At 43.7% G+C, this 15,285-nt stretch overlaps 1 protein-coding gene across 2 annotated transcripts in view; it reads left to right on the forward strand.

The window, feature by feature from the left end:
• The window catches only part of EVC2 (EvC ciliary complex subunit 2), a 151,429-nt gene that overhangs the window by 71,775 nt on the left and 64,369 nt on the right, over positions 1-15,285 (forward strand). The window contains exons 10-11 of one of the 2 annotated variants that reach the window (XM_052641711.1): positions 6,242-6,566; positions 13,108-13,347. In XM_052641711.1, coding sequence (XP_052497671.1) covers positions 6,242-6,566; positions 13,108-13,347 — 565 coding nt within the window. The remainder of the gene's footprint in view (positions 1-6,241; positions 6,567-13,107; positions 13,348-15,285) is intronic. The other variant, XM_052641712.1, reaches the window with a different exon arrangement.

Here is a 15,285-nt window from a genome sequence, read left to right on the forward strand (position 1 = left end):
AACCTGCCATTACAATTTTGCAGTGAGGACACCCAGGGGGTCTTTCCCCCTAAATATCCATTGTCCAGGCCCTCAAATCCACTGGATATAAATATGATTTATAGTCCCTGCATAGAATCTTGCTACAGTAAAATGCCATGGAAACTGGCTCCTATGAGGAAAATTTCAGTGTCACTAATAGCGACTGAACTGAACTGAATACTCAGTTGGTTTTCATGGGTCTATTATGCTTATTATGCTTACACCAGCCAACTTGAAGACACTGGATTTATACTGTAAAAAATGGCCGTGGCCATTTCGTTTTCCTTCTGAATGAATTACCTTCCATGTTAATGAGTCCTCTTTCTCATTCAGAACATTTCCTGCATCAAATCTTATCCTGATTTCGTCCTGACACCTTACTTGCCATTTGGTGAGAACTTGATTAATTTTTATATGAAATAATAAGGAAAAAGACACTCATGTTATTTTCTCTCTTTTATCATTAGTAGCTATTCAAAGTATTTATCTGTTCTTGGATAATTTCAGCTGTTCCATTTCTTTTAGAAGGATGTTATCATAGACAAGCCTATTCATACATTTTAAGGGCTTATATTTATGAAGTGCTTCCTCTGTGCTGGTCGTTGTTCTAAGTTCCATATGAAGTCACTCATTTTTAAGAGGGCTATCACTTGTTCAGGGTGTGTGTGTAGCAAAACTGGCCTGAGCAAATACCTCCCCCTCTAAAGTACAGTGACAAGATGACATTTCTGTGACCTGAACAAAGGAAAGTTCCCTAGGAATTGCGTGTGTGTGCTCAGTTATGTCCACCTCTTCGCAACCCCATGAACTATAGCCCGCCAGGCTCCTCTGTCCGTAGAATTTTCCAGGCAAGAATACTGGAGTGTTGCCATTTTCTACTCCAGGGGATTGTCCTAACCCAGGTATCAAACCCTAGTCTCTTGCGTCTCCTGTACTGGAAGGCAGATTTTTTTACCACTGCGCCACCTGGGAATCCCAAATGAATGTTCCCTAGGAAAGCAGGTTTAAACCTTGCCGACTCTGCCAACTTTGTGAAGTAGTAGAGAATTTTAAGAATCTCAGTCCAGCCTGTGTAACTTAAAATGTCTTTGTTTCCTGGAGGCATTAGAGAATCTGTGGGAGAGGGTTGGAAAAATATGTGTATTTCACTGTCTAAATAATTGTACGTGCCATAGTGGGTGATGGGAATTTCACAAGTGGACCTAGTCCTATATGCCAACTATACATTCTTAATATGCATTTTGTTCTTCTGTGCCATTTGGGAAATTAACAGATGATCGCTTCATTAATTGCATGCTATTTTAATTGGTTTAAAGGGACATTTTTCTTTCTTTTGTGGCTTTGGAACACCCTGACAGCTCTTATTGCTGCTGCTTCTGAGCGTTTATCCATGGTGATTAACATTAATACTATTAAAACAGAAAGTGCCTGTGAACCTGCATTCCCAGGCAGTCAGAAAGGGTGAAGTGTGAGGACCTACTCTCTTCTGAAGCCAGCTTCCCGGGAGAGAGAATAGTAAAGAATAAGGAAATTACTGCATATAGAAGTGACAAAATGCCAGACTCCATGCATTTGCTGTTTTTTATGTCTTTTAACCCTGAACAAAAACCTATGAAGATGGTCCCCGTGAGGTGATGGGGAAACTAAGCCCTTTACCCAGCTTGTTTAAGCTCGGAAGTGGTTTAACAGCAAAGAATATAGGGACATGTCCTCCCTCCTGTTCATTTCAGTCTTCATGTCCCTAGGAAAGCACTTGCAGTTTATCCAACAGGCAGCCACACATACAAGTTTATAAACGAATGAATGATGGATGGATGGCTTGAATCAGCTAAGGTGAATGAGTTTCATATCCAGCTGTATCAAATGACCACAAGCTTGGTGGCTTAAAATAACACAAATGTATTGAGTTGGTCAAAATGTTTCTGTAGGCTATTACAGAAAACTCGAACAAACTTTTTGGCCAACCCAATATTATAATTCTGGAGGTCAAAGTCCAATATGGGCCTCCTTCGGAAATATCAGGGGCTTCCCTGGTGGCCCAGATGGTAAATAATCTGCCTGCAATGCAGGAGACCCAGGTTCGACCCCTGGGCCAAGAAGATCCCCTGGAGAAGGGAATGGCTACCCATTCCGGTATTCTTGCCTGGACAATTCCATGGACAGGGGATCCTGGTGGGCTACAGTCCATGGGATTGCAAGGAGTCGGAAATGACTGAGCGACTTAACACGTTCATTTTCCCTTTTCAGGAAATATCAAGGTGTCAGCTGTAGGGAGAATCCATTTCCTTGGCTTTTCTAGCTTCTTGGAGCTGCTCACATTCCTGCCTTGTGGCCCCTTTGTTCATCTTCAAAGCTGACTATCTCATCACTTCTGCCTCTGTGTCTTTCATCACCTCTCCCTCTGATTCCCACCTCTCCTCTGCCTCCCTCTTCCACTTCTAAAGACCTTGTTATCAATTTCTGTTGTCAGGTGGGCTGATTAAACAGCCTGAATTCCATCTGCAACCTTTACCGTATCACCTAACAGATTCATAGCTTCTGGGAATTAGGACGTGAACATCTTTGGGGGTGACACTGTTTGTCTATCACACAAAGCTTCGTTAAAGGTGTGAAATCTATCTTGCCTGTCTCAGTAGAGAAGTAATTTTTTTCTGAACCTGTGAACCATGGTTTGTTTGGTTCCTTGGATATTTAACCATGCACACATCACCTGGAGGCATCTCTTTGCTTCTTCCTTGCTTTGTAACCTGCAAAGCACTCTCTGCCCATGCCATGTTCAGTAAATACCTGTTGAAGAAATGAAAGAATGAAATGGATGAGCTGTTGTTTAAAATTAGGTTGATTTGGTCTAAAGGACGTGGGAACCATTTTGATCTAAAACGGTAAAATTTGAGCATTAGAAAGAGTGGCTGGACTCTTAAGACTTCCATAGGCCGCACTCCACCCCTCCTGTGTAGCTCAAGGATGGAGCACAACATTCATGTCCTCTGAGTGCGGCGTTAGACATTCTTCTGTGGGTGCCCTTGTCTCAGGTCACACTGCAGCCTACACCTATCTTTGAGGTGCTTTCTCCCCAAGTCACACAGCACCGGTGCAAGGAAATTCAGTCCACATCAGGCAAGTGTGGGAGCCTTCTTAACTTAAATGCTTCATACCCCACAGTTGCCAGAATCTTCAGTAGGAACTCACAGGCATAGCTTCCAGCGTTCCACAAGGGACTTGCATAGGTCCAAGAATGACCTTATTCTGGGAAGTTCAGAGGCTGCTTCCCTATTCAGAATGTATGGTTCATTTACAAGTCCTCCCATCCAGAAGTAATTTATCAATCAGGCATCATTTTTATAATAAGCCATGTCACCTAGTATCACATTTGATGTTCTTACCCTTCTGAGGTTTTCGGGTAGAAGTTAGCCAGAGCTCAGATTCTCAGGGAGTTGGGGAAAGTTTTATTAATCTTTTGCTCTCATACCAAAACAAACAAGCAAATAAACCAATGAATAGACTCCCAACTCATTTGTCACCATTGGAGATTGCTATGACACCAATTCTTTAATTAGCAAAGACTCAAACATCTATCCTAATTATGAGCTTTATGTCAGAGTAACTGCATTGTTGAGGAGAGAAAGTCCTTCTTTTTGAAGAATTACAGCTTAAAAAATATAGAAGAAATGATAGAATAAGAAACTAATTTTTTTCCAACCCCTAATGATATCATGGATCTAGCTAGCAATTACAATGCATACTGAAACCATTAGGTGAAAGGTTAATAGGGAATTTCCTGGTATAGGGATCTTGCTGGCACCACTCGAACCTGTGATCCATCTTTGTATTTTGTAGAGTCATACACCCATAGTACGACTCTACAGGAAGCACATGTTACCACCGCTAATGGTACGTTTTCGAAAACAAATTGAATCTGACTCCAATCAAGACCTTAGATCTAACTAGTAGTTTGTGGAAAAACAGAGGCCAGAAAAACCATGACACCCTTGGAAGCAATCAGCCAATTCCAGAATGTTGGAGATTCTGCAGGATAAATGACCTGGTTTTCCCAACAAATCAGTGGCATGCAAAGGAAAATGGAGGGGTAGAGTGATATAGTCTAAAGTGGACTTAGTCAACATTGTCAGATTTTGTTTGGTTCTTGAATTAGGCTGTCCACTGTAATTTTTTGGGACACTTGAGGTAGTTAAAATAGTAACTGATATGAATTATTGGAATTATTGTTAGCATTTCAAATATGATAGGGTTAAATGGTATTTAATATGATAATGACATCAAGATTTGGTAAAACTGATAAACATAAACATATATACATATATAGACATACATATGCACTTATGTGTGTGTATATACATGTACATTCACTTGTGTGTGTGTGTGTGTGTGTGTGTGTGTGTGCGCGCTTAGTCATTTCTGACTCTTTGCAACCCCATGGACTGTAGCCTGCCAGGCTCCTCTGTCCGTAGAACTTTCCAGGCAAGAATACTGAAGTGGGTTGCCATTTCCTCTTCCACAGGCTCTTCCAGACCCAAGGACTAAACCCGTGTCTTCTACACTGGCAGGTGAATTCTTTACCACTGTGCTACCTGGGAAGCCCGTATATATGTATATAAACATTATATATAGACACACATATATTCCTGATAGTTAATGATGCATACTGAGGAAATCCAAAGTAAAATGAAATATCCTGGTTTGCTTTAAGATGCTCAGACTTTGAGTAGAGTAGCTAAAACATGATTGGTAAATATTGACAGTTTTCGAAGTTGAGTAATGATTGCATTGGGAGTCCTGCTATTCTACTTTTAAATGCTTAAAAATGTCCACAGTAAAGTGTTCTTAAGACTCTTATATTTTACAGTCAGATGCCATTTTCTATCAAATTGGTAAAAATGTTTAAGTAGAGGGACAGGTGAAATAAGGACCTACTGCATTGATGGGAAGCTTTTCTGAAAAGTGGTTTTAGCATGATGTCCTACGAGACTTAAAAATGTTGGTCACATCTGACCCACATATGATAATCTTAGTGAAAATAATACCGAAGAGATCGTTGTGAATACAAAAAACACTCTTCACAAAGGATGTTTACTTCAGATTATTTTAGATTTTGAATTTTTCGAGTAACCCAGATGTGCACCACCAGAAGAACGAGTCACTGAATCATGGTACACCGCATCGTGAGATATTTTTCAACCATTATAAAAGAAACTTTTGCAGCTTTTAAATACCATTTGAAGATGCCTGCTATAGTAGTAATTGAAAAAAGGACAAAATTGTACTTGGATCTATGTAACTAAAATATGTGCAGGGAAAAAAAAACCTGGAAGCAAATACAACAAAATGCTTTCATTGGTTCTGATTGGGTGGTAGACCTACAGTCAATGAAGTCTTTTTTGGTGTCTTTATTATTTTCCAGATTTTTCTATTGTGAACATAAATTAATTTTGTCCTTTGTATTTTTTAATAGTTTTATGGAGGTATAGCTGAGATACCATAAAATTCAGCCACATTGAAGACAGGCTGATGTATATGTGTGTCTTTAGTTGTCACAATCAAGTTTCAGAATCTGAGACCCTGTGAAGTATCTCACAATATTTCCTGAGTAGACTTCATTTTTAGAGCAGTTTTAGATTTACATAAAAACTGAGAAAATAGTACAGAGAGTTTGTACATACCCTGTACTCAGATTCCCCTATTATTAAAATTTCCATTCCTATGGTACACTTGTTAAAAATAATGAACCAATACTGTTACTTTATTATTAATTAAGCTCTATTTAGATTCCCCTAGTTTTTCATGTCCTTTTTATATTTCTGGATTCCATACAGGATACCAGGTTACATTTAGTTGGCACACCTATAAATTAATTTTTAATTGGAAAAAAGTAAACTTTAATTCTGAAATCCTCCAAATATTTAACCATTTTCTCTTAGTCTTGTTGATGTTGTTGATTTATGGCTTGTTGAGAAAGACCGTGTCTTATATTAGTTATATTCCATGTCATTTCCAACATGGTTGGAATTTTATTAAGTAAGATTCTGCTGCTTTATTCAGTGTCCTTTTGTAACTGGTTGGAGTGGAAGAGGAGAAAAGGAGAGAAAAGGAAAAAAGAAAGACCTTGCCCACAAATAATTGAAAAACCTCAGTGCTCTGAGGGACCTTTGGTTTCTGTTGCAATTTTATGTAACGGAATTCTCTTGACTTCTGTGTTTCCCAGGTTGGAAATTGCAACCCTGAATCGGGCAGACTCAGATCTGGAAGCTTGTCGAACTCAAATCAGCAAAGATATCATTGCTCTTCTGCTGAAAAATCTGACCAGCAGTGGCCAGCTCTCCCCTCAGGTGGAGAGGAGGATGGGTGCTGTGTTCAAAAAGCAGTTTCTGTTGCTGGAGAAAGAAATTCAAGAGGAGTATGATCGGAAGATGGTGGCTCTGACGGCTGAGTGTGACCTGGAAACAAGGAAGAAGACAGAAAGCCAGTACCAGAGGGAGATGGCAGCCTTGGAGGAAGCAGAAGAGGTGCTGAAACGTGTCAGTGAGCGGGTAAGGCAGCTTTGAGAGGGAGGCTTTCTTTTGCCTCCCTCCTTCCTCTTAGGGATTCATCATTTACCCATCCATCCCTTTTATCCATCCATCCGTCCATCCATTCTCCCCACCTGCCAACCCTTCCATCTATCCCATCTACTCATTCACCCATCCATTTATTCACTCACGGCTCATCCATGCTTCTGTCCATCCAACTCCCAACCCATCCATCCAGCCACCTACCACTGTTCTATCTACTTGTCCATCTACACATCCATCCATTCATCCATCCATCCATCCATCCAACCACCCAGAATTCATTTGGAAAGCATTTACTTATCACTGCTGTCTAGGCAGTGAAGGTGCAGAGAACATCGAGACATGGTTCTTGCTAATGAAGGATCCTCACGTATGACAAGTATGACTTCATTCAGCTGTGTTATAACAGAGGCACGTTCAAGTGCTGTGGAAGGCAATGGCGCAAGTAGAAAGGCTTCATTCTGGGAAGCCATAGCTCAGGGGGCTGTGATGTCAGTGCATGCGTGTCCGTCTGGATTGCACTGTACTACATCATGGTTCTCTCTCCAGCATGGGCTCTGGAACCGGACAAGCCTAGACTCCCCTCTGCTCCTGAAGGCCCTGATTAGCTTCTGTAAGTCTATGAATCAAGGGCAAGGGCACCAGCCTCTCCGAGTGGCTGGGAAAAGTAATGCAGGAAAGGCGTCCCCTGGTCTGGGCTACAGAAGGCTCTCCTGCACAGTACGGGACCTGGGAGTTCTGATCCGTCAGCCTTCCCAGGGCCGGCCTCTGTTGATCAGAGACTGGCTCTCATTTTTTTAGAGTGTCAGTTGCTATCTTGAAAGGAATCATGCCAGTGTGTTTTTTTCCCAAGTATATCAAATCCAGCCTGACTTCTTCCTTCCTTCATGAAAGAGATGACTGGTTGGCTCTAGTGACTTGAGCCCACATATCCTGATCCATCGGTGGGGGGTGGGGTGGGGAGGTGTCTAACATCTACTTAGGAACAAGCTTCTTGACTCCTAATGTCCATTCCCCAGACTGGCAGCTGTGCACAGAATTCCCCAGGAGTGAGGAGAGCTCTTGGGGTGACGCGTCCTGGCTCTCACATGGTCACCTGTGGTCAGACCGTGGACCGGGCAGTGAAGAAGAGAGGGGTGATTTATGCTATCTCGCTCCCACCCACTCCCCTGCAACTGGGGTCCCTTCACTTCAACACCCATCTCATTTTAGGGATAAGAAAATAAGTGTGACTTATCCTCTCTTTGGCTCCTGTATGAATTTCCTGCAGCTGCTATAACAAATGACCACAGACGTAGTGGCTTAGAACAGTTCACAGAAATTCATTCTCTCACAGTTCTGGAGGCCAGAAGTCCAAAATCACGGTGTCAGCTGGACATGCCCACTCTGAAATCTCTTGGGGAGAAATTCCCCCTACCCCCGCCTCTTCCAAATTCTGGTGGCTCCAGGCATTCCTTGAAGGCTTGTGGCACAGCCCGCCAGTCTTAAGCTCTGTCTTCACATGGCCCCTTGACACTGTCACCTTCTCTTCTATCTCTTATAAGGACACTCATCTTTTGATATAGGACTCACCCAAATAATCTAGGATGACCTCATGAGATCTTTAAGTATATCTGCAAAGACCCTGCTTTCAAGGAAGATCACATTCATCAGGTGCTGGAGTCAGAAGGTGGATGTGTCTTTCTAAGGAGGGGCACTGTTGAGCTCGCCGAAGCTGCCCTAGCTGACCGCACTCTCTGATCTCCATCTGTGACTTTACAGGTCAGGACCGTGTTTCCTTGAGCTCAGCACTTAAAAAGAATGCATTACACACAGTTAGTGATTCAGTCCCAAACAGCCTCATTCTCTCTCTCTCTCATTTCCTAAATTTGTTCTAATTTTTTTTTCTGATAAAAATAATATGCATTCAATAAAGAAGGCTTGAGAAGGACTGGAAAGCAGAGATCAGCAAGCTGGGACCCAGGAGTCCAATCCTGCCTGGCCTTTTTCTGTCTGACCCTTGAGAACGGTTTCTTCATTTTTAAAGAATTACAAAAAATAAAAACAAACAAACAAAAGAATATGTGGCAGAGACCCGATGTGTCCTGCAAAGCCTGAAATATTTATCTTGTTCTTTACTGAAAGCTTGCCAACTCCAGCTCCACAGCATAAAAAGAACTCCTCCCCTCCAAAAAAAAAAAATTGAAACTCATCTGACAGCTGAACAGCAGACCAACATTTGTTCAGCCTGTTTGTTGAGTTCTACTGTGTCTCAGCCTGGAGATATAGCTATGCTAAAGGGCCCCCACTCCTGTCCTAGGATTTCAGCTTAAGCCCTTTGCTTTAAATGTATTTTCTTATTTGAGTGAAGTTTATGCAGTTCATTAACAGTATATCATGCTTGTTTCCACTCACCATCACAGTACAGTTTCTGATTTCATGAAATGCTCTCACACTTAGTTAGCATTCACTGTGGGCCAAGAATTGTTCTAAGCTCATCACCTGGACCTTCTCTTCAAATATTCACACTCACTCAGGGAGGTGGAAATTGATAGGATCCCATGTTTATAGGGAAGGAATCAGATGGAGAGAAGGTCACCTGCCGTAGGACAGGTGGGTGGACCAAGATTGACACAGGCAGCTCATCCCAGCAACTGCACCTCACGGCCGCCCGGGGCAGTGCAGTTTTAAGTATTGGCTCATTATTTACACTGGCTGTTGGGAGCACGGAGAAGGCGTGACACACGGTGTCTTCCTGCTTCGTCCATGCAGGGGCCAATGGGAGGGGACTATCCCTCTGGATCTCCCAGGCCACCTTGTGCAGAGACCAGTCTCTTTATTTAAGCCATTCTACTTCCAAAAATACCATCTGAAGGGCAAAAGGTAACAGAGCTATTTCCCTTCCAGTCTGTTCAAACCATTCCATCTTAGAAAACTATTGACGACCTGGTACTTATCTGTTCATTTATTATAGTCACCTTTAAATAAAAATGCATGAAAATATATCAGTCATATTATTCCTCCAAAAATTTGCTTTAAAAAAACCAAAATGGGCAGTATCAGTTTTCTTGACTAAAGTTTAGGAATTCCAATAATTAGTATAGCAGTGAATTCTGTTCACATTGAAAGGCCTGCTGCTGCTGCTACTGCTAAGTCGCTTCAGTCGTGTCCAACTCTGTGCGACCCCATAGATGGCAGCCCACCAGGCTCCCCCATTCCTGGGATTCTCCAGGCAAGAACACTGGAGTGGGTTGCCATTTCCTTCTCCAATGCATCAAAGTGAAAATTGAAAGTGAAGTTGCTCAGTCGTGTCCGACTCTTAGTGACCCCATGGACTGTAGCCCTCCAGGCTCCTCCATCCATGGGATTTTCCAGGCAAGAGTACTAGAGTAGGGTGCCATTGCCTTCTCCAATTGAAAGGCCTATGTAATCCCAAAGAGTTTTCAAAGCATTTCTCCAGGGAGAGGTTCTTGGGAGGTCAGTGCTGACCATGGACTCTGAGCGCAGGTGGCTTAGGTTTAGATCTCACTCTGCTCCTCCAGGTGCATTGTTCAGGCTCCCTGGGTCTTGGTTTCCCCATCCTTACACTGGGGATAATGATGATGCCTGTCTTATAGGACAGTTAATATTAATGCTTGTGTAGGACTTAGACCAGAACTTGGCACCATGGGCCCTGTTCTATACAGTGTTTATCATATTTCATTATTTCGTGTAACTTTAAAGAAGCCCATGGCATAAAACAGTCAGCCTATGAAGTCTTTTCAGTTTGAGCTGGGGAAACGGAAGCCCAGAGGGGAAGTGACTTGCCCAGCTTCCTGCAAGCAGCCACTGGCCGTTCAGGGTATGTGCTGTGTACCAGGACTCTCTTCCAGATCTGCTGGCTTCCCAGATGCTTGGAGAAGAGGCAGCGCCACCACCACCTGCCCTGAGCTCCCTGAGGTCTCCTAACTCCTCTATGTGTGTGCTTAAGGAAGAAATGCCTTCCGTGCAAGAACTCTTACACTCTAACCACCCCTGGTAGATTAACTTCTATAAAACATTTTTACAATTTGCCCAGCCTGCTAAATTGAGTACAGGGAGTGTCATTTAGTACAGTCATAATTTCTGGATACAATTTCACATTTTTGATGATGTAGTTCAATTCAGTTCAGTCACTGGGTCATGTCCGACTCTTTGTTGACCCCATGGACCACAGCACAGCAGGCTTCCTTCCCTGTCCATCACCAACTCCCAGAGCTTGCTCAAACTCATGTCCAGAGAGTCGATGGTGCCATCCAACCATCTCATCCTCTATTGTTCCCTTCTCTTCCTGCCTTCAGTCTTTCCCAGCATCAGGTTCTTTTCCAATGAGTCAGTTCTTCGAATCAGGTGGCCGAAGTATTGGAGCTTCAGCTTTAGCATCAGTCCTTCCAGTGAATTATTCAGGACTGATTTCCTTTAGGATTGACTGGTTGGATCTCCTTGCAGTCTAAGAGACTCTCAAGAGTCTTCTTCAACACCACAGTTCAAAAGGATCAATTCTTCAGCCCTCAGCTTTCTTTATGATCCACCTCTCACATTCATACATGACTACTGGAAAAACCATAGCTTTGACTAGACAGACGTTTGTCGGTAAAGTCAAGTCTCTGCTTTTTAATATACTGTCTAGGTTGGTCATAGCTTTTCTTCCAAGAAGCAAGCGTCTTTTAATATCATGGCTGCAGTCACCACCTGCAGTGATTTTGGAGCCCAAGAAAATAAAGTCTGTCACTGTTTCCATTGTCTCCCCATCTTGATGGTGTAGAGTCAGTGTAAATAGCAGTTGCCAGAATAGCCTGGCCCAGGCCTGTGATTCTTGAGCTAGGATGGAAGTTCCCTGTCCTGGTCCATGCCCCCCAATCCCTCCATGCAGGTTGCTTTTTCAGGCATTTGAAGCCAAAGGATAAACATGCCTCATTTATCTGAAAAGTCTATTTTAGTGAAGAGTTCAGTAGGGAGTTGTGGTGAATGACTACTATATTAGTGTGTCTTTAAAAATGCACATATGTTGCCAGTTTTTAAAAATATAAAATTTTGGATGAAAACCCAGACTTTCAGCTTCTCTTTAAAAAAGAAAAATAATGGGAAGATGTGGCCACACCAAGTGCATAGTCCTGCAGAGCCTTCCTTGGTGGGTTGAAGTGGCTGGCCCTGTCCTTGCCCCACTCCCCACCACTCTAGTGTGTCCTATGCCAGGCCACTTCACATGACCTCTCCTGGTTGGCAGGCCTGGGAAGGGGTGTCCTTTGCTTTAGACTTTAGTCTCTCATCTGTGCGACAGGAAAACTGAACTGGAGCAGGGAATGAACACATTTCTGTGGCTCATGGGAGTGACAGTCTCATCATCTTCAAAGTTTATGTCCCTTGAAAAGGAGGGGATTCATGTGATGTCTATACCAGGGGCCAGGGATCTTGGGGTCTTCTTAGAATTCTGCCCCTGCAGGTAAGATTACTAACACGCCCTCCTGCAGCATGAGTCTCTGAGATGATGGGAGTGCAGATGCATCAGGAACTCAGTGAAAGTGTGTCCCCTGCCTTCTCTCTGGACCATGGAAAGTGCAGGCATCCCAGAAGCCACTTCTTACCTCCTCTTTGCCTCCCTTTTACACAAATGATCTCAGCTTGGGCCTGATCACTGCTATTTCTCTTCAACTAAGTTAAAAATGAAAGATGATGGAAATAAGCTTGAGAGGCCTAACAGCACAGTCCATTGATGTTTCCATTTTGTGGGCTATTTTCAGGCAGTTTGATTTGAAGATTTCCACACTTATGAATTTCTTCTTTGAGATGGTTCTGTGTATGTGTGTATACATGTGTGTGTTCCATGTGTGCACACATGTGCTTGCATCTGCATGCATGTGTGTGTAAGTGTATTGCCCTGTGTGCGTATGTGTGTACCTGTATCTTTGTGCATGTATGTGCACTGTTTGTTGCTGTGTGCATTTATATGCACTGGGTGTGTGCATGTGTATGTTTGCTGGTACATGCATGTGTGCTGTGTGTATGTGTGTGTACATATGAGTGCATGCGTGTGCTTCTTTGTGTATTTGTATGTGCATTATTGCTATGTGCATTTATGTGCACTGTGCACGTGTGTGTTTATGGTGCATGTGCGTGTCCTGTGTGTATGTGTGTATTGTGTGTGTGCCTGTGTGTGCATGTCTATGCATTATTTTGGGTGTGTTTGTGTGCACTATGCATGTGTATATGCATGTGTGTGTGTTGGTGCTGCATGTATATGTGTTGTGTGTACATGTGCGTGTAACTTCACATGTGTGTGCATTTTTCTATGTGCATCAATGTCCAATGTGCACATGTATGCTGATGGTGCATGCATGTGTCCTGTGTGTACATGTGTGTGCCTGTACGAGTGTGCATGTATATATATGCCTTATTGCTGGGTGCATTCATGTGCATTGTGCATGTGTGTTGGGACATGTGTGTGCCTGCATGTTGCGTGCATGTGCCTGTACACACCTGGCTGGTGTGTCACCCCGCCACGCACTCCCTCTTTTCTCCACAGTCCGCCGTCGAGTGCAGCAGCCTCCTGCGGACCCTCCACGGCCTGGAGCAGGAACACCTGAGGAGGTCGCTCGCTCTACAGCAGGAGGAGGACTTTGCCAAGGCCCACAGGCAGCTGGCCATTTTCCAGAGGAACGAACTGCACAATATCTTTTTTACCCAGATAAAAAGTGCTATTTTCAAAGGAGAGCTGAAGCCAGAGGCAGCAAAAATGCTGCTGCAAGATTACTCTAAAATGCAGGTAATGCCTCAAATGAGGCTCCCTCTGATGGAGGAGTCATTTTCCTGAACTGTTTCACTAAATGTCTCCTCTCCCCGAGTTAAGTCCCGTCTCTTCTTTTGTGCTGGGTTCCAGTGAAGTAACCCCGTCTTCCTTCCACCTCTTGATGTAGAGGGTGACTTTCCAGTAAGCAGGTCAAATGAATGGTGGCTTGAAGCACAGGCCCTGGACTTAGGCTCACCTGGACCTGAATTCTAGTTCCACCACCTGTCAGCTCTGTCAGCTAAAGCAAATTGCCAAGTGTCTCTGGGTCTCAGTTGCCTTATCTGTAAAATGGAAGTAAAAGAGTCCCCATACTAAAAGTGGTATGATGCAGATTTAATCAAATTCACAGAAAGCCAGTGCTTGGCACAATATATGTTTAATATACATAGCAGTTAGAAATATATAAGTGCATATATGTACGTGTGTGTGCACATGTGTGGTGATGTGTACCTAGGGCTTATGATCTCTGTCTTCATAGGCTTGGGTGAATTTGTGGGTAGTTGTGCATGGAAGCTTGAGTGTCATTAATCCAGACAGAATGAATTCCTAGATGACTGTGCAAATACTGGATTGGCCAAAAATTTCATCTAGGTTTTTCTGTAACATTTTAAGCCAAACGAATTTTTTGGCCAAACCTATAGTTTATATGAGACTGTCAATATTTTTACGAGGCCTGCCTAAGGTCTTTTACCTGCACCTGTATGTGTGTGCTTAGTCGCTCAGTCATGTCCGACTCTTTGTGACCCCATGGACTGCAGCCCGCCAGGCTCCTCTGTCCATGGAGATTCTTCAGGCAAGAATACTGGAGTGGGTTGTCATGTCCTCCTCCAGGGGGATCTTCCCAACCCAGGGATGGAACCCAGGTCTCCTGCACTGCAGGCGGATTCTTTACTGTCTGAGCCACCAGGGAAGCCCTGTATACACAGAATGAGATCACTGGTGTGCAGTAACACACCGGAGTTCTGGTTCTGACTCAGGCCCTGTGAGTAAGGGTTGTGACAGAGCAGAGCCATCCCAGGAGGAGACCAGGTGGCCCTCGTGAGCCTTCTCTGGGAAGAGAGGAGCCTTCTCTGGGAAGAGAGGACCCTTCTCTGAAGGTACTGGACATCTGAGCATGAAGAGAACTAGCCAGCCTCTCCTTTTTCCTCTTGGTTTTTGCCACTAAAACTTTAGGAGAGTAAATAAACTCCTGGGTAGGTATTCAGACCCTAGAGCTTCCCTTAGGGATGAACAGACTTTGCTGCCAGTTTACTTACTCCTCATGATGAGCTGTGTCTGACTCTCCATGTCGGAAAGTACATGTTTTATTGCTCATAAGACTGGGGACAGAAAAGTAACAGCTGTGGCAATAGTGCCATGGCACAGACACGTTGGTATCTGAGGACCCCGACTCTGAGCTTCCCGACACCAAGAGCTCAGATCAGCTGACTCACGGCATCCAGCTCCGTGGAGGATGGAAATATCATCTCAGTGTTCCTGCTGTGTTGACTCTGCTGCCAAGAACTCTTAGGGAAAAGCTGGCCTTTGGACACACCCCACTGATCATTCCACTCTTCACTGTCTGGAGAGTGCAAATCCTCAGGTGTTGGACCTGGAAAGATTATAGCTTTTGTGTGGAAAGGGGACTGTCCAGGGCCTCATATGTTTCTTTTTGAAGAAGACATTGAACCTCTGAGTAACCCATTGCATGGACAGTATTTCACCAGGTGGAAAAGAGACAGCAGAGCCAGTCTGTGGGATAATACACTAAGGCTGATGTTTTAATTACTGCAGGTCTCATTTCTGCTGATTGAATTACGGTGCTACTGGTTGAAGCTCGATTTGTGAGACAGCCTCTACTGAGCTAGAGCACAGGCCCAGGAATTAGATGGCTGAGGTTCAGAGCCTTGCTCAGTCATTTACCAGCTGTGTGGA

Source organism: Budorcas taxicolor, chromosome 6, assembly GCF_023091745.1.
Source record: "Budorcas taxicolor isolate Tak-1 chromosome 6, Takin1.1, whole genome shotgun sequence".
Taxonomy (NCBI): Eukaryota; Metazoa; Chordata; class Mammalia; order Artiodactyla; family Bovidae; genus Budorcas; species Budorcas taxicolor.